At 31.6% G+C, this 27,512-nt stretch overlaps 2 protein-coding genes and 1 long non-coding RNA gene across 3 annotated transcripts; 1 reads left to right on the top strand and 2 right to left on the bottom strand.

Annotated features, from left to right (window-relative positions):
- Nucleotides 1-11,883: 11,883 nt before the first annotated feature.
- Nucleotides 11,884-13,310, bottom strand: LOC131012215 (WRKY transcription factor 71-like). Its single transcript, XM_057940119.1, has 3 exons — nt 12,779-13,310; nt 12,441-12,566; nt 11,884-12,349 (listed from the first exon to the last, which is right to left on the bottom strand). The coding sequence occupies exons 1-3, from the start codon at nt 13,129-13,131 to the stop codon at nt 12,052-12,054; spliced, it is 777 nt and encodes a 258-aa protein (XP_057796102.1). The 5' UTR covers nt 13,132-13,310; the 3' UTR covers nt 11,884-12,051.
- A 2,955-nt stretch (nt 13,311-16,265) lies between these two features.
- LOC131012214 (probable receptor-like protein kinase At2g42960) lies at nt 16,266-19,877 on the bottom strand. The gene is made up of 8 exons (XM_057940118.1): nt 19,286-19,877; nt 18,108-18,838; nt 17,918-18,022; nt 17,659-17,781; nt 17,268-17,438; nt 17,048-17,177; nt 16,765-16,974; nt 16,266-16,628 (listed from the first exon to the last, which is right to left on the bottom strand). Exons 2-8 carry the CDS (start codon nt 18,749-18,751, stop codon nt 16,524-16,526), a joined length of 1,488 nt encoding a protein of 495 aa, XP_057796101.1. The 5' UTR covers nt 18,752-18,838; nt 19,286-19,877; the 3' UTR covers nt 16,266-16,523.
- Nucleotides 19,878-24,908: 5,031 nt separating this feature from the next.
- Nucleotides 24,909-25,784, top strand: LOC131012213 (uncharacterized). Its single transcript, XR_009097235.1, has 2 exons — nt 24,909-25,254; nt 25,502-25,784. It is a non-coding gene; the product is annotated as an uncharacterized LOC131012213 (long non-coding RNA).
- Nucleotides 25,785-27,512: the final 1,728 nt, after the last annotated feature.

The raw sequence follows: 27,512 nt of genomic DNA, 5'->3' as shown, positions 1-27,512 counted from the left end.
TATTTTTTTTAAAGGAAACGGAAATTAATAGCTTAAATCCTGACTAACCAAAACTAAGAGCCAAGCCGGGAAGTTTGACTCCCAAAACAAATCATCAATACTAGAAAAAGCAAGATGAGCTCTTTTACATATATTATATATATATATATATTATATAGATATCATTATAACCACAAATAATTATCTTCATTTTCACTTGAAAAAGAATATATTCATTTCTTCCTCCTACTTTTTGACAAATATATCCTAAAAAAAATTACTTTATCTCTCTTATTATTATAAGCAACATTTTTTAATATCTGTACTAATGCCTAGCTTATGGCCTATTCAATTGGGATGGAGGGAGTATTATGTAGCAATATTTAGAATTAATATATGCAGTGATGTATAATAAAAATAAAAATAAAACATAACTATTTAAAAAATCTTGCGACAAAATTTTCGTTGCAATATATGTATATTCCAAGGTCGACCACCAACCGAAAGTCTTTCTAAATTTGAATCACTCTCATACTTGATATATATACTTTGCCTCAACCGAAAGTCTTTCTAAATTGATTAAAATGATTAAAAAAATAGAAAAGGAAAAGAAAGTGTTAATATTGTCTTAAATGTCCTACTAAAATATCAAAATACTAGTTCTTCTGTCCACGAAAAAATTATCATACTGTGGACGATATTCATTTTAATAAAATATGAGAGTTGTTAGTGGAGTAGGAGTCCCAATTAAAATGTGAGTGGAGTGGTGTAAGTCCTACTACTATGAATAAAAATGATAAATTTTTCGTGTACGGATAAAAAGAAAATTTTGACAAATTTTTAGTGGACGAAAGGAGTAACTTTTTTCAAAAGAAAACGAAATTTAATAAAACATCATAGTTGAGATAGAAAGTTTTGGAGCGCACGACTAAAGCCGGGTACAAACGAACTTACTATAATTCGGTTTATAATTTCAACTTACACTTTTAATATTATTTTTTGGGTTATTATTAAAAAATAATCCGAACTTTGAACTCATGGAACTTTTTAGCCCGAATTTACAAAATTTCAAATATAGCTTGAACTTATCTACATTGTTCAGTCTATAGTCCAAGTCAATTTTTCAGGCTCGTTCGGTAGCTAGCTTGGAAATAAAAAAAAATACATTAATTTTTTTAGAGAATATATATTTTTATACCAAAGCATAAAACATTAAGTTTTTTACACTCATCCATAAGAGTATATTTTCATACCAAAATCAATATAAAAAAACTAAAACACCCCTAAATAAAAGAGTATAAGTTACGGCTTGCACACGATGGCAAGACACGATCGTGTAGCCACCGTGTGCATGTATATATACCACTAATTGTGCACACGAAGGCTCAAAACACGATCGTGTAGTCAATTTTGTGCACACGATAGATGTACGACCATGTCTTGTGCACACGATGGATGTACACGGTGACTATTTTTTAATAACAATCCCTTCTTTTATGCAGTGAAATAATGTATAATGGATCAATTATTGGCCCTCGGCAATATTACATATATATATATATATTCTCTTCTATCTTACTGTCACAAAATAAAAATATAAACAAATAGAAATTAGAACTGAAGAAAATAAAAAGTGAGTACTTCGATCCCATAAAGCTTGTATGTAAAATGTTGCTTATTCCAAGAAGATAAACCGTAGTATGAAATGTTAAATTATAGTACTACTACATTGATATCCCTTCTTGTGTTCCTTTTTTGAAGAAAGAATTTTAGGGGTGTTTAGTTTGAAGGATTAGTGATAGATAAAAATAGTAAGATTAATCTATTATTTATTTTATTATATTAAAACTTTGAGATATCTCAGGGTTTTTGATTATTTTTATTATTTAAGCTAGTTTTGCTTGTTTCTTATCCTATCAAAAGAATGGAATTGGAGTAATCCTACTTTTGATGATAAAAATACTCAATCATTCATTTTATCAATCATGCAAAGTAAACACCTTCTAAATATTTTTCTTACAAGTTTATTATCGTGTTAGTACATATGCTTAAAGCCTAAATGCTTACATATAATATAATATGACATCATGATTAAATACCACATAATAAAAGGTAAAAGTTTTTAACACTCATCTATAATATACCAAAATGTGTTAAATTACTACATTACCCTTACTATATATTAATAAGTTTAAAAAATAAAAGAGTATAAGTTACGGCTTGTGCACGATGACAAAACATGGTATGTAGCCACCGTGTATAGCCATCGTGTGCACAATTGGGGTCCATAATTGTGCATGTGATGGTTGTACACGGTGGCTACACGATCGTGTCTTGAGCTTTCGTGTGCACAATTAGAGGTATATATACGTGCACACTGTGGCTACACGATCGTGTCTTGCCATCGTGTGCAAGCCGTAACTTATACTCTTTTATTTAGGGGTGTTCTAGTTTTTTATTGATTTTGATATGAAAATCTTATACTCTTAGAGCATCCGCATTGGGGTTACATGATAGCCTACTTGATGAAGGGGGACCACATTGAGTAAGGGGGCCGCATTAGGGTTACATGATAGCCTACATGATTTTTTTAGTTTTGATTTTTATATTTTTCATTTAAATTTAATTGCTCAAATTTAAATAACACAATTTACTAATAATTAAATTTTCATTAAAATAAAAATCCTAAAAATTACATAAAAAAAAACTTAAAAATAAAAAAACTCTAGATCGGTCAACGACGCTTGAGCATTTCTTGAATCATGTACTCGTGTCCCCTCCTTTGTGCATCGCTCATATGCGTCGTATCCAAGCTGAGGAGTTGCATATCGAGCTCCTTCTCCTTGAGCGCGTTCTCCTTCTTCTTGAGCAGGAGATCCTTCTCCTTCAGCTCGTTCTTCTTGGCGTACTCGGCGGTGATTTTTTTCAAATTTTGGTCGAACTGATCCAATGCCTCTTTGTATTTCGATGGCTGCTCGGAGCTTGCTGCCTTTCCCTTCTCCTTCGCCTTCTTGTTCCCAATCGACCGGGATGACGAGATCTTCTCGCCCGACGCCAAGGTGGTGAAGTCACCCTACTCTGTAGTCTTTGTCCTCTTGGAGGAATGCAAGTCTCTCTCGAGATACATCGACTTGAACTTGTGGTTGACACGGAGAACTTTCCATGTGTTCCAATAGTTGAAGGCGGCATTAGTTGGGCTCCGACTTTTGAAGAGAATTTGGGCCTTGTCCCGGAGCATATCGTCAAAATGGCCGGAAGGCCACCGGGTGCGCGTCTTCACCCAAATACTCTCCCAGAGCCGCACATCTTGGGCCACTCGGGCAAAGTGCCCTTGAATTTGCGGTGCTTGAGGTTGGCGCCGATGAGGGGGTTGACACGGTCGATAATCCGTCTCCAGTACGCCTCATTCTTTTGATCGGCACCACGGATGGCGTCGTTGGTCTCCTCCGTCCAAATTTGGACGATGAGGTCCGTCTCGTCAGGGGTGTAGGTATGACGGATAGTCTTTTCTTCCTCCGCCAGCGCCTGCTTGTCGTGCTTGACCTTGTAGGCGATTTTCTTCCTCCGATTGCCTTTCTTCGATTTGGCGGCACTATGGGCTGCCGGTGGCTCCTCCTCGCCGGTTAGAGGATCATCCCCCAAGTTACATCCTTCCATTGAGGGATGATAGTCGCCGGAGAGATCGGGACACCAATTTAGATCATAGTAGTTTGGGTAGTGTGGATCCATGGAAATTGTAGAGGGAGGAAGAAAGTTGAAGGAAAAATTGAGGAAGAAGATAGAAATTGAAGGAAGAAAGTGAGGAAGAAGAAGGAAAATAGTAGATAAAGAGGAGAAAACAGAAAAAAAAAAAAAAAAACATGCAAATGATCAAAAAGCACCCAAAACGAGGTAGTCAAAGCTGCCTAATTTTTCAAATTTTGATTTTTTTTTTTAATATGGCGCGTGTAAAACACGCGCCGAATTTCATGTCTATCGGGCATACACGATGCATCGTGTAGCCCTCGAGTGAGGTAGAGCTGCAACGCCCTACACGATCTCACCCTTACTCGAGTAGGGTGGATCGTGTAGGTGCGTTGGGGGATGAGTGTAAAAAACTTCTATGTTTTATGCTTTGGTATAAAAAGATACATTCTCACATTTTTATTTTTATAAAATAATTATTATAAATTTACATTAAATTTTTAGTACTCTCTTTGTCCACGAAAAATGTCCTAATTCATTATTTTAGTTCGTCTATAAAAAATGTTTTAATCTATTTTTAGTAATAATTTGTGGGTCATTTCTCCACTCACTAAGTTAATTAATTTTTTTTCTATTTTTCTTAATTTGTGAACCTCTTTTTTTTACTCATTAAATAAATGATACCCCTTCCGTCCCATAAGAGTGTATCACATTTTCCATTTTCGCCCGTCACATAAAAATGTATCACTTCCATTTTGGGAGATGACCCAACCTTTTCTTTTTAACCACAACCACTCATTTTTACATAACCCTACAATCAATTCAACCACAACCACTCATTTATACTCAACACATTAATTATCAACTTTTTCTTAAAATATGTGCCGTCTCATATGTGATTCACTCTTATGGGACGAAGGTAGTATAATTTTTCTTAAAATTCGTGTCATCCTTTCTTGGGATACTTTTTCATGGAGGGAGATAGTAAGTTTTAAAAGTGTAAGAGCAACTCCAATAGATCCTCTAAAATAGCAGCCACCGCTATATTTTGGCATGGAAGCCTTCTTCAACCGACCTCTGCTCGCTACTTCAAAATAGAGGCTGTGAAGTGTGAACAGTGCACTGCTTCATGTGACGGGCACTGTTCACCCGCTAAGTTTATTTATTTTTTTCTTTTCCTTTTATTCTTTTATTATATTTATCTTTTTTTTTACTTTTAGAAAAATGCTTAATTTTGTTTGATTTAATAAGTTAGATTTAATTTATTAATCTGTGTATTATTTATATTTTTAAAATAGCATAATATATACAAAATCTAAAAAATATAATATAAAATTTAAAAATGCAATAATATAAATTACATTATAAAAACACAATAGCATAAAATTACAACATAAAAATACAGTAATATAAATTGCATTATAAAAAGACAATGGCATAAAATTACAACAACATAAAAATACAATAACATTAAACTAATAATATTAACAAACTCTAGTAAGGTCCAAGATCACTTCCAGATCCTCTAAAGTCGCTTTCTGATCCTCCAATGTCGCTTCCTGATCCTCTAAAATCTTAAAATTTTCCTCCAAACATATTGAAAGCATCATATGGACTTGAATGTTGTCGTCTTTTAATAATGATTTTTGTTTGTTCACTTTTGAAGTAATCTCGTCGAATGAGACCAGAAATATTGTCAGTGTCCATCATTAGAATTTTATTATCTGATTCCCACATTTGGAATACAATAACTTGCTTTTTTGCTTCAATCTTCTACATTTATAGTTGCAAAATTTGCTCTTTTGTGGTTGACGAGTTCTCCATTAAATCTCCAATTCTTTTGTTTCGTTGTTCAATTACTTTAAAAAAATCAGACATGTCTTCACCTTTTTTTCTTTTGTTTTTTGTATTTTTCACACCATCTGGACGGTGTGACGATCCAGATTCACTGCCACTACCATCGCTTAAATTGATAGAAAAAGAAGACAACCCATCAGGTGAGATAAGAGATTGTGGTAGTGTTTCTGACTGGATTGAAGACCTTTGATGTTGAGAGTTTTGTGAAGGACAATCAAACTTTTGAAAATCTTTCATAATAGACCACACATGCTCGAACTTGAAGCCTCTTTCTTATATTTTGGGTCTAGCACCATCAATTCTTTTGCACGAGTGAACTGCATAATGAATAAAAATGTTAGAATTAGTAAGATAAATAATAATAATAAATGTATACATAACTACTCCTTACAATATCATTTTCTAAACAACCACTTGGATTCAGATATTCCACTTGTTGTATACACCCTTTGAATTTTGAAACAGAACTCAAAATAATTTACATGTGAGTTTCAAGTGATCTTGGACTTCGATCACACATATTTGGACTGAGTTTTTCTGGTTGTAAACATCGTTAATACGATCCCATAAATTTTCTTTTCTTTGACCTATTCCCGTTTCTGAATTTTGACATATCTCCACATACACACGACAAAGATGTTTATTTTCGTCAATTGTGTAATAATGATTTTAGGAAAAGCCATAAAAAATGAAATAGTCCATCCGTCCCACTTCAAATGGCCCAAAACTATAGGAAGGATCGTCCTATAGTTTTGGGCCATTTGAAGTGGGATGGAGGGAATATTAGCTAAAGAAAGACATGTTGATACAAGATGGAAGAGGGTTATTGTGTGTTAAAGACCCTAAAGAATATTGTGTCGTGTCTATTCAACATATTCTTATTGATATTATAACTAACTCTAACTCAAATTAAAATTGTTTTTGTATAAATAAAATCTACAATACAAATTTCGTGGTCAACATTAGATTGACATGCATGAATTTGAAATATGTATATGCATACTTTGTATTCTTTTTTTGTTCCTTGTTCTTATCACTTTATTTTGAAAGATTTTTTGTGGGATTTTAGCGGCCGATTTGGGATGGGTTCATGTTAGAAACATTTGACCCGAAAGCAACCCTAAGTGGAAATGAGAAGTTGACTGATTGATTGACACGATTTAATTGCCATATTCGAAGATAAACTGAAGAACTATGTGTATACAACATTATATTGCATTCGAAGATAAGCTCAAGTACTAGATTAAGGTCAATAATATCAAGCTCCTCGTACAATGTTTTCATCTCGTACAAAAAGGAAGCACACTACATTTCTCATCAACTTAATTACATCATTGTAAATTAATTAATGCAATCATCGCCTAGGTTATATTAATCTAAATTTCTGCAAGGATATATATATAAACCAAATATATATATAGGTGAGATTTATAATATTTACAGAAAGAAGAACGCTATATTTGTCATGGTTTCACAATAATATTTATAGAAAGAAGAAAGACTAGTACAATAAAAAATAAACTATACTATACTTTTTAATAAACTAACCGACGGGTTTTCAACGGTTACAATAAAAGTAAAATATTTTTGTAGTATAATTAATATTCTCAACAGATTAATTACGACTAGTGTAATAAAAAAATAAACTATCTTTTTAATAAAATAATATTCTTGATGGATTAACGATGAGTACAATATATATTAAAAATAATTTAATAAATTACTAATTTATGGAGGCTTGTGTAATAACGATGTCAAAATTTTGAAAAAAAAATAAAAAATGAAAAAAGGCCGATCTGTCAGTAGGCCCTCCTTTTTAACGATGGATTTTCTCCCATTGTTAATATCCGTCACTATTCAACAATTTTTATTTTTGGTAGTGTATATGAAAGTCTTAACCTAAAAAACATTGATGAAATTTGAATTGATTACACCATTTAACCATATACACCACCACCTGATATAGTAGCCACTCAAAGGGTCTAAAATTCTAATAATTTATTAAACAATAGTGATATTTGAACACCAGGTGTACGTTACACCTGGTAAAAAACTGGTTTTTTACCTGTTTAGAGTGTGAGCCGGTTTTATGGATTTAGTATATTTACTGATTTATCCTTGATTTATTCCATCCATTTTCTTTCTTTTCTTTTCTGCCATATTATTTCATTTTTTTCGGCCAGTATCATTAGTTTTTTTCGGCCAACATCTTTAGTGTTTTTCGGCCATTTTTTTCCTTTATTTTCGGTTAGTTTGTTTCCTTTATTTTTGAAGACTTTGTTTCCTTATTTTTATGTTTTTATTTTGGAAAATTTTATTATTTATATAATTCGATTTTTTTTTAAATTTTTGTTCGGTTTTGTTTTTGATTTATTTGTTTTTAAATTTAATTATTGATTTGTTACCAATAATTTTGTTTTTTATTTATTCGTTATAAAATAAACATTTATTAATTATTTTAAGTTAAATTAGTGATTTTGAGGAAAAATATAATAAAATGAGGTGAAATGGTTGATATGAATGTATTTCACTCGCAAGACTATGTATTACAAGTCGATTCAACTATTCGTTATAAAATAAATATTTATTAATTATTTTAAATTAAATTAGTGATTTTGAGGAAAAAATATAATAAAATGAGGTGGAATGGTTGATATGAATGTATTTCACTTGCAAGACTATGTATAGCAGGTCGATTCAACTATTCGTTATAAAACTATATAACATATACTTGTAGACAATGTATTATAATATAGTATTGAAGTCGATTTGATAATAAAAAAATGAACTACTATAGTGTAAATAATGAAGTCGAAATAATTATACTCAATGAAATGAAGTTGAATTAATTAATTGAATTAAATTAGTGAAGTTTTAATAAAAAACGAATCATATGATGGGATTTTTCTCGGAAAGCTATATAACATATACTTTATTAAAAGCGATATAATAGTAAGAAAATGAACTACTATAGTGTGAGTAATGGAAAAAAAAATTAATCAAGTGAATCATACAATGGGATTTTGCTCGAAAAACTATATAACATATACTTTATTTGAATATATTATAATGAAGTATTGTAATCGATATGATGATAACAAAATGAACCACTATTGTGTGAGTAACGAAGTCGAAATAGTTATACTCGATGAAATGAAGTTTAATTAATTAGTGAAGTTGTAATAAAAATAAATTTTATAAGATATATATAATGAAGGAAATCTTATTAAAGTATAATCAATCCTACGTAGAGATTTTGCTCGGAATCTATATAACATATACTTGAATACAATGAATTATAATATAGTATTAAACACGATATAATAATAAGAAATAATTATACTCAATGAAATAGAGATGAATTAATTAATTGAAATAAATTAGTGAATTTGAAAGAAAAAAAAATGAATCATACGATGGCATTTTGCTCGGAGAACCATATAACATGTAATATAATACAATACTTTATTATAATATATTACAATAAAGTATATGTAATATTGTTTTTCGAGCAAGATCTCATCGCGTGATTCAGTTGAAAATTTTCTGTTTCGTTACTCACACTATAGTAGTTCATTTTTTTATTATCATATCGCTTTTAATAAAGTATATGTTATATAGTTTTCCGAGTAAAATCTCTACGTAGGATTGATTATATTGTATTTTTGCTTTCAACTTCACTAATTTATTTCAATTATGTAATTAAACCTGATGAACGTTGAATTTAATTATTTCGACTTCAATAAAATATTATAATACATTCTCTTAAAGTATATGTTATATAGTTTTCCAACCAAAATTACATTGTATTCACAATTTTTTTTGAACTTCACTAATTTATTTTAATTAATTAATTATAATTTATTTCCTATTGTTATATAGCATTTACTGGATTATTATAATACATTTAATCCAAGTATATGTTATTTATTTTTTCAATCGATGCCCCATCATATGATTAATTTTATTTTTCTTTATAACGCTTCACTAATGCGGTTGCCACTACCGGACAAGGTGACAAAGTATAACTCACATATTATTGGTGTCTCATGTTCAAATCCACCAAGCACTTTTTTTCTTGTATTTCGCTTTTTTTTTAAATCATCTTCGAATTTTTTTATTAAATATTTGAAAAAAATATAAAAATAAAAACAAATCTAGGAATACTTTGAAAGGAATCTCTAAATTAGTAGAAATAAATAAAATTAACATATAATTCGCAAAATAAAAAATAAAAATCGAAAAATAAAATAAATGTTGACATAAATCTAGGATTATTTTATAAGAATCTCTAAATTAGTGGAATCAAATCAAAGATTATTTATTGGAGAATAAAAATCTCTAAATTAGTGGAAACAAATCAAGGATTATTTTAGGATAATATCAAAATTAGTGGAAACAAATCGAAGATTATTTTAGGAGAATTTCTAAATTTGTGGAAACAAATCTTGGATTATTTTTAGGAGAATATCCAAATTAGTGGAAACAAATAAAAAAATATATAATTTTCGAAAAATACAAAACATTCAGAAAAATAATATTTTCGAAACAATAAAAAAATAATATGTGGAAACAAAAAAAAGAATATATAATTTTCAAAAAATACAAAAAATTCAGAAAAAAAATATTTTCGAAACAATAAAAAAATAATATGTGGACACAAACAAAAAGCATTTTTTTTAAAGAGAATCATAAAATTAGTGGAAACAAAATAAAACACAATTTTAGAATATAAATAAATAATTTAATCATCAATAAAAATAAATAATATTAATTTTTTTTAAAAGTTGGAAAATATAAGGAAACAAAAAACCGAAAAATTAGGAAACAAAAAAAATCATAAATTTCAAAAATTATAACACAGAAAAAAAAACAAAATAATAAAACAATATATCTAATAAAGGATAAATTAGTAAATCAATAAATCACTAAAAATCGGCCCATTTGGACTAGTAGGAAAACCGGCGGTTTTTTGGAGGTGTATTGCACACCTAGTGTCCAAACATCATTATTGTTTATTAAAATGTCTAGATTATTATCACAAGAGAAATTCACTATCCGAGAGTGCGTTTTGGACAAACTATAGCTTCTTGGTAAATATTGAAAAATATTACTGTATTATATGTCACGAGTTCGATCTAAAAAGTATTTCAAAAAATTTAAATTTAAAATTTGACGAAAAACACCTCCACTCAACAAAGTAGCCAATTTAATGATTAGCATGTGTAGTTTTGATGCAACGATTCCTTTGGTTTTTACAATTAACGATCCAAATCAAGAATTGAAACTCTTTCTTTTATAACTTCTAGTTTCACATAGAAATGGCTTTTGAATGCTTTTATGGACCAAAAAGGCCACCAAAGTAAAAGTGAATGATAGACATCGCCGCAGACACATAGAGATATTAAAATATTATTAGCGGCCACGTTTTTTGGAATGCTTTTATGGTCTTATATTACTAATTGTTTCAACGCATGCAAAATTAAGATTCAAAGAACTTCTTCCTACACACGTTACACCTTATGGGATGTTAAATTCAAGCTCATATACAGTATTTAATAATTAAATTTTGACTAAGTCGCCAAATCAATGTCAATAGAAAGATTTCGATCAACCTATAATAATCAAGGATCGAGCAAGAATCATCGTTAAACGGAGATTTTTTAGAGCAATTTATAAACCGAGTTAATTATATATGATTAATACCACCGAAAGAAATTAAGCTATATATTTAAGCAAATTAATTACCGAGAAGTCAGCAATAAATAAATTAACGGTCAATGGCCTGAGCTGATTTTGTGGCGGAGACCTTATGTCAATATTAATTTCCATTTACTAATTAAGGAACTCAATTAAAGCTCATGCAAGTAATATATATAAGAGTGTTATTATTACTATTCTAAAAGGTTTTTGCTAAATATTTCAGTACATGAAATAATTGAATTACATCACCGACGTTTCATTCTCATCCTAAATTACATTAAAATTCAGTTTAGCTAGCCCATCTTTCATGACCTAATTAAATTGATGAAACTCCAAAAAATCACAGAATTGAATCCCAATTTAAAAATTGCTAGAAAAGAATCATCCGTTTCATATATAGAGAAAGGATCCTAAATTCCACAGAAAAAAAACAAAAAAAAAGTTCCAATTTCTTTAAATTAATTAAGAGAAAGAAAAAGAATACTAACCTGGATGATATTGACCAGCATGAAATTCCTGTAAATAACGTTCAAGTACCCTAATTGGAAATAACAATCATATATTGTGATTTAATTTCCCTTCAAACCGAATGATGCTCTTAATTTCTTCAGTTTTGGGAAATCACATTTTGGTAAAACAGTCTAGCTAGAACAATGCACAAACTCCCCAATAAGTTGCTTCAATAAATATTAAATAGTGCCTAAAATCCACCAACACATATAATTAGGCAAAAATAGATACAAGTACAAATTCGTAAAGTTTAATTAGAGAGGGAGAGAGAGATGATACAATGATATTTTTATATATGAACATGAATCCACCATTGATCTATGGGTGTTGAAGAAAAGATGAATCCATGTTGAATTGATCAGCCAGAAATTGGGGATTAATCTCGAGCTGTGGAAAATTAGGGTGAATAGAAGTGAAGTAGTTTTCGGGGAAGTTATGGAATCCGAATTGCGGCTGAAGGGGAGGCGGCAGCACGGCGGCTCTGCCGCGTAAAGTGGCGGGGCTGTGGTGGTTGTGTCTCCCCAAATAGGTGGTGATCACCATTGTCGAATCTTCATATGATCTCTCAATAAGCTTCTTCACACTACACTTTTGGCTAGTGCACTTGTAGTAGCTCCTATAGATTCAAATATAAATGATTGCAAATACAAATTTAAGTTATGTTAGTAATGAAATTTAAAAAAACGTTGCAAGTTTGAATTGATTACCTCGGAAAAGGGCTATTCTTGACAGCTTTCTGGCCATACTTTCGCCATCTATATCCATCTTCAAGATTGTCTACCTCGCTTTTAGTCACAAAGGCAAATCGTGCTTCTCTTGCCTTTTTCTCCTTGCTGCTCATAAATAAAGTTACTCCTTAATATGGTTACATTTTGGCGAAATTCTAGAAATTTTTGCTTTCAACAAGATAATTGAGAAAACAAAGGATGAGTTGAGATCAAATTAAGATAAAGTCTACTATACCTATGTATATAGGTAAATTAATTGAATCTTACCAAAATTTCCAGCAGAATTAAAGAATTAGCTAGTATAGAATAGAACCTACACTTTTTTAGGCTTCAAATCTCCAGCTTTACAGTGTTTTGGGCAAGAATCAGCTTCTTCAACAGCGGCGGCTTCCGAAGAATTGGGATTCTCTCCAAGATTCTTGTTGACAGCAAAAAGAGGTGGTTCAGATGATGAGCAAGAAGGGTCAAAAGCAGGTGATGGCGATGGAGTGTTGTAAAAGAAGCTCATCGTGTCACTAGGGTTTTGCTGCTTCGGGTGGTTGTACATGAAAGAGGTGTGATCGGCTAAGAAGGAAAACTGCAACCCTTGTTGTGATCCCATCTTGTAATTGTCTGCATCAGACATGGGAGATGATCGATCTTCAATTTTCTTTTTTGAGGAGAAACTCATTAAAGGGTTTTCTTTTTATTGTGTGACTTGTGCTTTTTCACATACTCTTTTGCCCCCCTCCCCTTTCTCTCTCTGGAGACACACACACACACACACAAATATTCAAGCATTGAGAGATGATCAGTCATATGAGTCATGATCATGAAAGTGATGTTCAATAAATACAACTGTATGGTTTGAATTATTTTTTGCTCTAGGCTTGAGTTTATATTCCAAACCATCTCTTTATTCTCATAATTCAAATTCAAAATCATATATATGTGAAACGCGTGTTTTTTGAATAAAATGTTATTTTTAGATATATATGTAACCTTATGAAAGCTTTAGTTAATACTTAGCCCACGTTTGGTTGAGTGTTTTTAGAGGTTGAAAAGGGATTCAATTAATTGAATCAATTGCTTGTTGTTTGATTTGAATAATGAAATAACCATTACCCTTACATGAGGGTAACCCAATCACCCAATTTGTTACCCTTCAAAATAGAGGGGAAACAACCAATAAAATAAAAGTAATGATTCATTTACATTATTAAACCAACCACTTAATAAAAGTAATGATTATTGTTACCATTCCACTCCTTTATTTAATTCCATTCCATTTTCATTCATCTACTTAAACCAAACGAGCACTTAATACCAATAATCGAGATCTAATAAACACAATTATTACAAACACCAATAAAATAACATATATTCATTCTATCTTAGGATCTTGATCTTTGAGATTGTCTACGTATACAATTTCTCATGTAACATGAATACAGAAGCATGATTGATTTCTCTAATCTGCTTGTGTTCTTACTAAATATTCTAGGGTTATTGGAGTTTCACGCATCAAAATATTGAGCATTTTGAAAAAGATATTTATTTTTAAGAAATAAGTATATACATTGGAAGTATATTTCTTAAAATATACCATGTCACTGTACGATTCAGAGAATTGAGCATTTTGACTATATATTATGTTGGCATTAAATTGAAGACTACCCTTTAAATGATGCCTAATATAGGGATAGCTATACTTATATACATATGGTGACACGTATTATGTGTATTAAAGTTTATTACATTAGAATATCGTTTACAATTTCATTTTGAGTACGGAAGTAATTTATCATCTTTATCACTAAGAACAAATTCTATTATCGTCTTCCACAATTTAATGGGTAAAAAAGTAGACTGAAAAACCCGAAATTACAAAATAAACCCAAGAAATTAAAAGAGATAAATCTTTCTAGCTAGCGACTTATCAAATTACAGAAAATGATTTTTTTTTTTTTCGTTCTTTCTTTCATTCTTTCTCTTCAATGAATAAAAGAGTTATATGGTGGGTGGTACCAATGTGAATCGATTTTGATATATATTATAATGTGACACTAAAATGAATAATTTCATTCAATATCTCAGATACATGGGCGGATCTTAGTTGGGGGAGCCCAGTGCAACCCCAAAATTTTATTTTATCTGTATTAATATATTTAACTTAATATCTATGTAGCTCAGCTCATAGCCCAGTCCAATTTTCAGAGACAGATAAAAAAATTTCAAAATAATAATAAAAAACTAATTTATTCTTGTAGAAGATAGATTAATTTTTTTTAAAACATAGAGAGATAGTTTTTTACATGCTTTCAATATATTTGTTATTGAATCAATAAAAGGAAAACAAATATTGATTATAATTAGTGATCAAATTATAATTCTAAGTCCATTAAGATTATACTTGAACATAAAGATGAATTGTACGGACTGTCCGGAAAATTTGGCTCGGTGGCTACCGCCCCCAACCCCCGGGCATACCTTCAAGTGATCAGCCTCCCTATCGGCAAATCCTGGATCTGCCCCTGCTCATATATGATCCCAAAAAATATTATATCATCAAATAATCTAATCAAAAAGATAAATCAGTTGCTGAGACTGTTGACACCGGATTTTCTATCGTATTGGATTCAACCTTGAATTTATTTTTAAACTAATTATAATGCACGCACAAAAACATTATGCTCACAGGATTAACTCTTTTTTTATTATTATTATTATTATTATTATTATTATTATTATTATTATTATTATTATTATTATTATTATTATTATTATTATTATTATTTAGTACACATTAACTAATTGCGCTGTTCACAATCTAGACAGTACATGTCAGTCTTTTAATCCACTAATTATTTTTACTATAAAAAAAATCCACTAATTATTTTCGAAAAACAGTTTTGAACTATTTAATTGAATTGATGAGAAAGTCTCGCTTACTTTTCATGTATAGTCAACTAAAAAAAATCTGCTCGATCTTGAACAACTAGTTTCGTATTATTCAGTTTTCACACTGATATTTCTTCCATATTTTATTATTTTGAATCCAACCATTTCCTAAGGTAGATCGGATAAAAGATGCCTAATGCTCACCAACTAATTGCAACTACAGATATTCTGAGAGAGAGAGAGAGAGAGTTTAAGAAGTTGAGGTTTTTTTTTTAAGTGTAGTATAAAACAAGTTATCATAACAGCAATATTTCATTAAATATTTATTTTTTATTAATGCCTAATGACTCATAAGAATATCATGTTTACATTATGTTTGAAAATGTAAAATGAGAATGTGAATAATAAAATTGCATGTGGGCATTGTAGAAATTTGTGGTGAAATAAAGCCAAGATGAGGGGCTTGTTTTTCGGAGGAAAAAGTGTAGTCATATCACGTGCACCGTCATCTGACTGTAAATTGTCACGTGCCACAAGTCTACATTAGCGGCTTGTTGAATATACGCGTGTAAAGCAGTGGTGTTCTGTTCTGTTCTTATATAAATCCAAACTCATGTTTGGGTTTACCATATTTTTAAGACAGTACCTCAAAATCCTTGAAACACCGCCCACATTTGGATTCTCATCTCATCATATATTAGTAATAATAATGTTGGAATTCACATCTCACAAAGCCTTAACCTTGCCATTATATACGTCAAGAGGAGATTCAAAACAAGAGATTTCGGCCGCGGCCCACTACTTTTTGGCACACGAAACACTGATCGAATTCCACATTTTTGTACTCAAACTTTGACTAATTGCAATTTTGAGTTTACCTAACATTTTCATGTGCATCATTAACGATTACTGCAAGCTACGAAATTCAATCAAAAAGAATGATCATCATAAATACATGCTGTCATCCCCAACATCCATACAACACCTGTACATCTCTCTCTCTCACCCTCATTCTTCTCTCATTTGGAACTAACAACCAAAAGAGCTACCAATAATTCAAGATTTCTAACTGGGTTTTCTCATCAAGGAATCTTTTTTTTCTTCTTCCAGTACCAAACTTTCAACATGTGCAAATAATGAGTCACTAAAATCAACCTCTAATTACCCCAACACATGTCTCAGTCAGTTCCTATCAGCCGCATTGCTCTCCATCTCAGCTGAACCACAGCTCTCCTTGGTGGATTCAATCTCCATTCCCGTGCTTTTACTCTTTCTGTTCCGTCGCTCCTGCACACCAAGATAGGTTTCACACGTTACAGAGTACCTCGACGGATTGAACAATTTTGAGCTTATTTGATAGTGTGATCGAAAGTAAACCCCCCTCAAATCATGAATTTTATCAAGAGATGGAACGGAAGATCACCTCACGATGAGGAAACTCGTCGCTTTCAAGCATACGGACGACATGACTCATTTTGGGGCGTTTCTCTGAATCGGGGTCAACGCATCTAAGTGCAACGAGAAGCGCACGCTTCATGGCTCGGGTCGTGGGCTTAACTTCAAGATTAGGGTCCACAAGTTCCTCGGCTCGCCTATTCCCTACCATCATTTTCAGCCACTCAACTAGATTAACCTGCAACATACTATATGCATCAGCAAATACTTCATTATTTAGTACATTAATCGTCGAGTGAAGATACTAGTACCTCATCCGCTGGACGCCCATAGTCCACAGGATCTCTTCCGGTAACAGACTCGAGAAGAAGAACGCCAAAACTGTATACGTCGCTCTTCTCATTCAACAAGCCCGTATTTGCATATTCAGGAGCGACATAACTGAAAATTCATGAAGATACCTAGTTACAATAATCTCTTAACAGAAAACAAGTGAAAGGGGGATCCGGAGCTTTAAAAAAGAACATGTACCCGAATGTTCCCATAACTCTCGTTGCTATATGGCTTTCTCCAGCTTCCAAGAGCTTCGCCAAACCAAAGTCGGAAACTTTTGCATTGAAGTCATGATCGATCAAGATGTTACTAGATTTTATGTCACGGTGGACGACTTTTGGTTCAATAGCTTCATGCAAATAAGAAAGCCTGCAATGCCATCATTAGATAAAATTTAACTCAGACGACACATTAAAACACGCTCAAAGTTCTTTATTTGCAAGAATGTTCCATGAGATATATATCATTAACGAAATTACATCACAGCTGTTCAAATTTCATCGCACGAAATGTCAACAGTTTTCATTTTTATGCCGATATGCAAAAGAGAGAACGTATGTTGAGCAGAACATGAGTCAACATCACTTACGCCTTTGCAGTACCGAGGAGAATCTTCATGCGGGCTTCCCAAGTGAGGGTGCCATATTGTCTCATAGCTCCATGAAGCCACTGCTCCAGGTTGCCGTTGTTTACGTACTCGTACACCAACAACCTGCAAGCACCGGCTAGTAAATGTGCCATATAGCAATAACATTTAAGATGAATAGAGAAAATCCAGAAGTCATAGCTTCTAAATAATTGCTCCTAAACATTACAAAAAAAAAAAAAAAAAAAAAAAAAAGCTTTACCTGTGGACTCCTTCCATGCAATAGCCAAGAAGCCGAACAAGATTTTTATGTCGAACATGGCCAATGGCCTCTACTTCAACCCTAAATTCCTTCTCTGCTTGGCCACTGCAGCATAAATTGTCATCCAGCCACAATAGTATCAATACAACGAGGTGGAAGTCTCTGAACTTTAGATAAGTTGAATACTTACACATTATTAAGAATCTTCTTCACTGCTACCTCTGTTCCATTGACCAATCTACCTTTATATACGACCCCATAACCACCTTCCCCTATAACACACTCTGCTGAGAACCGGTTCGTTGCCATCTCTAGATCTCTAAGGGTGAACCAATGGCCCCAACCAAGATGGGATACTTCAGGCAAACCAATCAAAGGCGATGCCATCACAAGACCATAAGACAATGAAGATTGCTTTCGGGTGTTGCCAGAACTTCCTTCCTCTCCGGATTGTGAGCTGTAAGTCCTTTCATGATGATACATTGAGCTACACTGGCTGATATCATCAACATCACTGGATTTACTCCGGCTTAAATGAACATGCATCTTCTCCGAGTTCTTATCACTTGTTTTATCATTAACAGTCAAGAATACACTTTCAGGGTGATCAAACGTGCTTCTTTCCCCTACTCTATCAACTCTAATCTCCTTCGAAATGTTAGGGATCTGGCAACGTGTATAGCTTTCCAAAGTTCTGCGGGATTTTCGGCGAAACATGACCCATATGGAAAGGATCCCAAGAATTAGAACTGTAAACGCCCCCACAGTAATGCCAATCAACACCCATAGTTTTATGCCCCCATATTTCTTTGATAACTCGGTATTTAAACTCATTTTTTCAGCAAAATGGAGGCTGGAATCAAATTCTGAAATTCTGTTTCGTCTCTCTGTCTTCTGTGACAAAAATTAATCCATTGAATCCTGGATCCCGCAAAAGAAATCACATTACCACAAAGGACTAAATCAAATCTCTGCCTCAAATTGTAGAAAACTAAAACCTAATTTCCCTGCTTATCCAATGTAGTTGCTCAACATTTCCCATCTCCAACAAATGAATTATTTATACAGCATTACTTTAATTACTGCTATGTGCAAGAGTTTTGAAGCAAATTCAATCAAATCAAACAGCACAAAAAGTATTTGACATTTATTCTTTTTCCAGGCATGTTAACCAATCAAACAGGAAGAATCACTTAAGTCAAGCATTTCAGTAATCAACCAGAATGATAAAAGCATTAATAAATCAAAACGAAATACCAAATCTCAAAATTTAAGGCGACTTCAAAACTAGAAGAATGCTTAACGATCCGAGCACAGAGAAAAGAAACAAATCAAATGGGAATTCAGCAAAATTAGAAAAGCTCTCACCTTTGCTGTTGATCTGACTTAACCCCCTTGATCTTCAACCCAAAAATAAAGGGGCACCTTTTTTTGGTAGAAACAGAGCCAAATGAGCATAGAAATCCAATGTGAGAGGAAATACAAAAAATCCACTACAAATTTAAAAGAAAAATAAAATAAAATGAAAGTTGAGCGGCTAAGCAGGAGTAGTTTAGAAGAAGGAAAGGGTGGCCTGAAGTGGGCCAAAGAGAATTCAAGAAAACAATAACAATAATGCAAATGACAGAGCAATTCTTTTTCTTTTCTTTTTTCTTTCTTTCTCAAACAATGCCAGACAAAAATCTAATCTTTATAAGTGGGCAGAGTTTTATTTTAATGGAGGAAAGAATTAAGGGTAGGGAGATGCCTAATAAAAGCAAAGTTGGGTGAAAATGGTAGGTGGGGTTTTGTGAATGTGGAGGAGAGAGACGCGCATCAGTAAAAAGCTGGAAAGGAAGCTTGGTTTGCAATGGAGGAAACCCGAGAGAGAGAGAGCGTCGTTGAAAATGAGGCGAACAGAAGATTGCATTTATATCAGAAGAGGATAAGAAAAAGGAGAAAAGTTGCATAAAATGTAATGTAACTAAACTATACTGGAGTGGAGTATATCATTAAAAATACTAACTGAAATTCATATTTACTTGTCAATAATAACGATCACATTATTTGATTTTTTAGAAAAAAAAATCATGCTAAGGATCAATTTAATGTCGTGTTTGCTTTGAATTAAAAAACTATGGCTGTGGTTTCAAAAAAAAAAAAGACTGTGGCAGTAGAAATATAGTTATCGCCTAAGATAAATTTGATTATTAAAATTGAAATGGAAAAGATTTGGTAGACAATATTCCTTTTGAAATAAATATACAGTTCGATACAAATAATATGGTTTAATGGATTTTGTGGGCATTTTCCCAAGAAAATGGATAAATGGAGAAAACGAAAAATTCCAATAAAAAACGAAAGGAAAATCCGAAAAATTGAAGAGAGAGAGAGAGAGTCAACTTTAAATCTAGTAGGACTTAGAGATAGGAGATTCACAATTGTGCCCTTAACAATATGATTGTGATACTTTGAGAATTATTCATTATACTCCATCCGTCAAGTTTCCTTTGTGGTTTATCCCACAAAACTTGACTAGTTTTTTTATATGATAAAAAAATTAGTTTTTATTCATATTTTCATTTTTACATTTACAACATTTAATATATAAAATACAATTTTTTTAAAATTCGTGTTAAAAAGAATTTGGTCATATTTCATGAGACGAAGAGAGTACTATTTTAATATGTAATCTGTGGAGTTTCAATGAAAAATTACTTAACATAATGGTTTTTAATTATTTTACATTGCATTTATGGTTATAGCAGTACAATGGTCTTTATATAAGGGCAATGATATAGAATATAAGTTATATTATGTCGAATTTCGATGAAAAATTAATTTACATTATAATTAATAAGTTAAAATTTTAGAAAATAACTACATGTTTGGCTGGAATTCAATCACAAGGAATCGTTGACGGTGACGAATAGGAGTGTGCATTCGGTTATATGGTTCGATTTTTGCTAAAACCACCAAATTATATTTTTGTTCGATTTGAAAAAAAAAACCAAGCCGAACCGAATTAACCAAATAAACCAAACCGAATAAACTGAAATTTGTATAATTAAAACCAAACCGAACCAAAAAACCGAATTAATCCGGAAGAAAAAAAAACTGAAAAAACCGAAAATTTCGAAAAAAAAAACCGAAAACTCTGAAAAAAAAAACTATAAAATTTTAAAAAATATTAGAAGTTAGATATTATAAAATTATAATTAAAATATTATAATTATATATATATATATATATGTCTACATATATATATATATATATATTATAAATATAATTCGGTTTTTCGGTTTTTCGGTTTTGTTCGGTTTTAAAAAATCCGAACCGAACCGAAAAACCAAAATATTATGAAGAAAAAAAATCGAACCGAACCGAAAAATCGAAAAAACCGAACCATATTTTAAAATTTTGGTTTGGATCAGTTCGGTTATTCGGTTTCAGATTTTTTGCTCACCCTTAGTGACAAAGCACATAAATTAATTTCAAAATGATTGCGTTAGATATAGATTTGTTGAGGTAATTTATCACTAATGGTGTACAGAATTGATGGTGTCATATAATAAAAATAGTTTTGATCAAATTAAATTGAATTTATTTTGGTGAATTGCAGTGTCGGCGTTGTTCGAATAAAGCCAACCAAGTGTTGCATGCTCCTGCGGATTTTGATTTCTCTTTCTGTGATGTAATAGTTTAGAAGTCGAATTTTTCATGTTGACAATTTGACATACATTATTTTTGCTCATCTATTTATTATATGAAAACACAGTTTGTGGCAAAATTATAATTAAAGAATCAATCAAATAATATTTATAAAATTCAACAAATCCCATATATTTTCTCTCTCCTCTCTCCTCACTTTCATCATACGCATCATTCAATTTTCTATACTCTCTCTCTCATATTTTGATGATTTTTTTTAAAAATCAAATTTTATTTATAAAAAATATTCTATATATATCTTAAATTAGAGATAAATGCAAGATCTTTGATTTAGTATCAAATAATTATTCAACTCTTTTATTAGTATTCTAATAAATTCTAATAATATAATTTATTTTCCTACTTATCAATTGAAGTTTTTCTAATAAGATGACATAAGTAATGAACTAACTTAGAAAAAATAATTTTATGCATGATTAGCTCATGTTTTAAAAATATATATTATGATGTGAAAACTCTTTTTTTTTATTTCTTCGTTTCTTTTAATTTGAATGATGTGTTTATTCTATAATTTTAGGGAAGAAAATAAATTTTTCCATCAAATAGATGGAAAATTAAAAACGATACTTTTCAAAATTATAAAATAAAATTAAGGATCTTTACTGAGTAATTGATGTAAATTATTTTATTTTTTAAGAAAAAATAATTTACATTTACTTATATTCTAACTATATTTAATATTTATTTTTATTTATTTAATACATCTATTTATTATATGAAAACACAGTTTGTGGCAAAATTATAATTAAAGAATCAATCAAATGATATTTATAAAATTCAACAAATCCCATATATTTTCTCTCTCCTCTCTCCTCACTTTCATCATACGCATCATTCAATTTTCTATACTCTCTCTCTCATATTTTCTTTTTCATATTTTGATGATTTTTTTTAAAAATCAAATTTTATTTATAAAAAATATTCTATATATATCTTAAATTAGAGATAAATGCAAGATCTTTGATTTAGTATCAAATAATTATTCAACTCTTTTATTAGTATTCTAATAAATTCTAATAATATAATTTATTTTCCTACTTATCAATTGAAGTTTTTCTAATAAGATGACATAAGTAATGAACTAACTTAGAAAAAATAATTTTATGCATGATTAGCTCATGTTTTAAAAATATATATTATGATGTGAAAACTCTTTTTTTTTTATTTCTTCGTTTCTTTTAATTTGAATGATGTGTTTATTCTATAATTTTAGGGAAGAAAATAAATTTTTCCATCAAATAGATGGAAAATTAAAAACGATACTTTTCAAAATTATAAAATAAAATTAAGGATCTTTACTGAGTAATTGATGTAAATTATTTTATTTTTTAAGAAAAAATAATTTACATTTACTTATATTCTAACTATATTTAATATTTATTTTTATTTATTTAATACACCATTTAATTTATTTATTTTTGATAAATTAACATGATTAAATAAAGAAATCTAAAGGCCGCGCCATAGGGGGCTCGAACCCAAGACCTTCGATTTTAGACATTAATCCCTAATCGCTTAACCGATCCACACACTACATCGTTTAATTTTGATGCAAAAATATGTTCGTCGTGCATCGCACGGGCGAATGTACTAGTTTGCATTAATATATGAGTTCTTCTTTCACCTAAAAAAATATCAGTCTCAAGACTCTTAATCATTACGCTAATAAAATGTGGATTTCTATATAATACTACTTCCTTAATTCCAATAATAACATCCCAAAAAAAATAGAGTATGCAAATTAAGAAAAATATAGATAAAGTAAGGGAGATATAAAGTAAAAAATGAGAGAAACATATATAGTAGTAAAAAAGTAAGAGATATTAAAGTAAATGAATAGACGGATAGAAAGAATACATTATTTCATTTTTTGGATTAAAATGACATTATAAATGAGATGCCCAAAAAGAAAAATTGGGACGTTAATATTGGAACGGAGGGAGTATTACATGGAGTATTTATTATGGCTAAAATATTTTTCTTAGTAAATAGTGTAGAAAATAAACTATTAACTAAGTCAAATTAAATTAAATAAATAAATAACTTTTTCATAAATATTAATTTAGATATTTAGGTAGAACACAATATATCTAAAACACATAAATATACTAATACTAATATACATGACTTAAATATATATATTTTATCTTCTCGATAAAAAAAAGGGATAATTAGAGTTTTTAATTCTTATTTTAAAAAATTTAATTCTAACTAAATTAATTAAACAATACTTCATTCGTTCATAAAAAATAGTCTTAAAATAAGAAGACACAAGTGTTACTAAAAATAGTTGAATGTATTGTGAGTAGATAAGAGGTCTCACTTAAAAGTATAGTGTTAATAATGAAAATTAATTATATTATGAGTGGAGAAAATAATTCATTATATGATAAAGAGTTTCTAAAAATAAAATTAAAAATTACTCTCTTCGTCCCGGTCCAATAGTCCTTTTTTGCCACGGAAATTAAGAAACTTATTTTTTGAGTGTAAAATTGTGTAAAAGTGTGTGGGACCACATTATTTGTAATGTAAAATCATTATCAAAAATAGAAATAAAACTATTGGAATGAAAAGTCCCAAAAAAAAAAAACTATTAGAGTAGGACGAAGGGAGTAATTTTTAAGGACGTTTCAAAATGATAAAAAGATAATTTATGTGGACGAAAAAAATAATAAATATCAATGTAAATCAATTGTAATTAGAGCTGACTCCAATGTGTGGGCGCACACACATGAGATTAGCTTTATCTTCTCTCAGCTATATACATCTACTCTTTTTTTTTTTTTAATTATATACATCTATTTTTTAATATTGATTAATTGGATAATAATCTATTTATAGTTAGTTTGTTATTTAACATAATAATCTAATAATTTAATAGAGGTGAATTGCGGATTTTGTGAATTTAAGAATAATCTAATACTCTAATATAATTATTAACGCCTAATTTAAAAAGAGAATATAATTATTATAATTAAAGAATGAAATTAAGAAGATACTAATAAAAGGTTTAGATAAATATGAAGTTGCATAGGACCAGAATTAAAGAGAGAGCTTGGATCACTAATCATAAATTAAACATTTAATCGAAGTAAATTGTGGATTTTTATGGATTTAAGAAAAATTAGAATATAACAATTATTAAAATTAAAATACCATAAATCAAGAATTTAGATAAATGAGAATGAAAATATGAAAGCGTCATGTAAAACCCTAAATTATGGATATCACTCAAATCACTGATCATATTTTATTGGGTTAAGATGCAAATACACCCTTAGGGCTTGTTTTGTAGCCAAGTAGTGGGCATATTGCAATCCAAACTTGGGTATTTTATTAGTTTGGTAGCCATTTATCCGAATACTGAGGCCCGCTCTTAAAAGACGGCCCGCACCAAAAAGCACTGTTCCTCTACGTAATTGAAACCCGGGGTCACCCTCGGTTCTATTTCCAGGTGTGCTACAGTGGTAGCTGCTATTTTGATGTGTACAATTTTACCCACTATTTCAAAGTAAAAAAAAAAATCAAACTTTCATTTCTCTCTCTCGTTTTTTGTTCTGCTCGACGAACTTGTGTTCTTCGCAGAGGGACGAACAAGAAGCAAAGTCACAGATCCTTGTCTATAGGTAAGACTCACAACATCAATGTATGTGAATTTCCTTGATAAACCTTTGCTGAATTTTTTTTTTTTGAATCAGAACCCCCAATTTTTTTTAATTTTTTTTTTTTGAGTATTCAGAACCCCTAATTTCACAAACACACCAATTTGGAAATGTGGTGGCTCAATTTTCACAAACACGATGAGGAGTGCATGTGGGTATTTGTTGACTCAATTTTGTGTTAATTATTTGTTGTATTTCGTTGTGCACGCAGCTGCCTCATCCGGCCGTGGGGATAGCAAAGTCGCCGTATCGTTTCTTTGGTTTCTAGAAATCGGAAGGCTTCAATTGTCAACAAAAGGATATTCTGGTAATTTACAAAAAAAAAAAAATCAGGGATAGAATAGTAAATTTACAGACTTTTCACTTTCTTAAGAAAGACTACCAAATATCCCCCGTGGGTTTGCTTATTTTTTTCAATATCTACCAAACATCATTCCCCAATTAGTAATCTGGCATCTTTAGCATTATGGACTAAACTATATTCTGCTACAAAACACGCCCTTAATGTAGACACCCCTAAAGCGTATACCCATCCATACTCTACATTGGATCAATTAAGCCCTCAATGTCCCAATTTTGGTGCAATTAACCCCCCCTCTCCCAACGTCGTTTAACTCCATTAAGTAATTTATTTTTTTATTTCGTAAGTGGTGGGACCCACCACCAAATTCGGTGCAATTATGCCCTTCCAACCTTTCTTCTTCACCAAGCTCGCCGAAAAATTTCAAGAATTGCAGATATTTCATCCTTTCAAATCTGCCACTCGTAATCTCCTCCATTGTCACGTCGCTTATAAATCTCACTCATCAACAACTCTTCCAATCACTTCACTTCCCGAGTTTCTGCAAATCCCATCAATTGCGTCTATAGAAACTGGGGGAGTGAAGCGGTTGGAAGACGGAGGAGGGGGGGTCGTGGCGTTCACGCAGGGGCTGGCACTGTAGCTGGCGCATAAGGGGATACGGGTGAACAGGGTGGCTCTAAGGCCGATTTGGACTCTTCTACTTCCGGCATCGTTCATGGAGGAGGAGAGTGCCAGCTTCGGGCAGCAGACGCCGATGGAGAAGGCATGGCAGCCTTGGAAGTGACTGGAAGAGTTGTTGACTAATGAGATTTGAAAGCGACGTGGTGGTGGAGGAGATTACGAGTGGCATATTTGAAAGGATGAGATATCTGCAATTCTTGAAAATTTTCAGCGAGGTTGGCGAAGAAGAAATGGTTGAAGGGCTTAATTGCACCAAAATCCAAGGGTGGGAAAGGCTCAATTGCATCGAATATGAAATAAAAAAATAAATTACTTAACGGAGTTAAACGGTGTTAGGGGTGGATGGTTTAATTGCACCGAAATTGGGACATCAGAGACTTAATTATCCGATGTCAAGTGTGGAGGAGTATACGCTCTAGGGGTGTCTACATTAGAGGTGCATTTGCACTTTAACCCTATTATATATAAGATGTGGGCCAACTATTTTATAGGCGATGAATTCTAGAATTTCTTCAATTTTTTTTTATAAATATACGTCTATCAAAATCTGAACAATTTATTGTTCCAAACAAAATTGAATAATGTATGAGGGGCTTTCCCGAAAAATATATACTTCCTACGTCCCAATAAAAGTGGCCACATTTTCATTTTGGTTTGTCCCACTAAAAGTGGCCACTTTCTTAAAATGGAAATGTTTAATATTTAATTAAATTTAACTAAAATTTCTAATTAAATTTAAATCCTCTTTTAAGTTAACACACATACACACACAAAACACACATAGCCGCTCCCCCTTCTCTCTTCTTCTTCGGCGGACGACAGCAGCGCCGGCCGCCGCCCCACCGCCTCTTGCCCCTCGACCTCTCCCACATCTTTCTTTTCTCTGACCCCGATTTATCTCCCCTTTTCTCTTATCTGGTTTGAGTTCCTTGAGTTTGGAGATGGCTTTGGAGAACACGATGCGGTCGAGGTGCGACTCCGGCATTAGGGCGGTCAACCGGCAGAGCTCGAGGACCGTTTTGGGTTTTCCTCGAATAGGAGGGCCGCGAGGGCGACGGATCGGTAGAGCTCGAGGAGCGTTCTGGGTTTTCCTCGAATCGGAGGGCCGTGAGGGCGAGCGGGTTTGCTCTTTGCCGCCGTCGCCGCGTAGGTTGTTGGTGTCTGAGCTAGAGAATAGGCAACGGTGTTCGAAGCTTTCTTGTGCACTGATTTGGGGGCTAGGGTTTTTTGATGGGCG

Source organism: Salvia miltiorrhiza, chromosome 2 (genome assembly GCF_028751815.1).
Source record: "Salvia miltiorrhiza cultivar Shanhuang (shh) chromosome 2, IMPLAD_Smil_shh, whole genome shotgun sequence".
NCBI lineage: Eukaryota > Viridiplantae > Streptophyta > Magnoliopsida > Lamiales > Lamiaceae > Salvia > Salvia miltiorrhiza.
The sequence above is the reverse complement of the archived record's forward strand: the minus strand, read 5'-3'. Positions and strand labels throughout refer to the sequence as shown.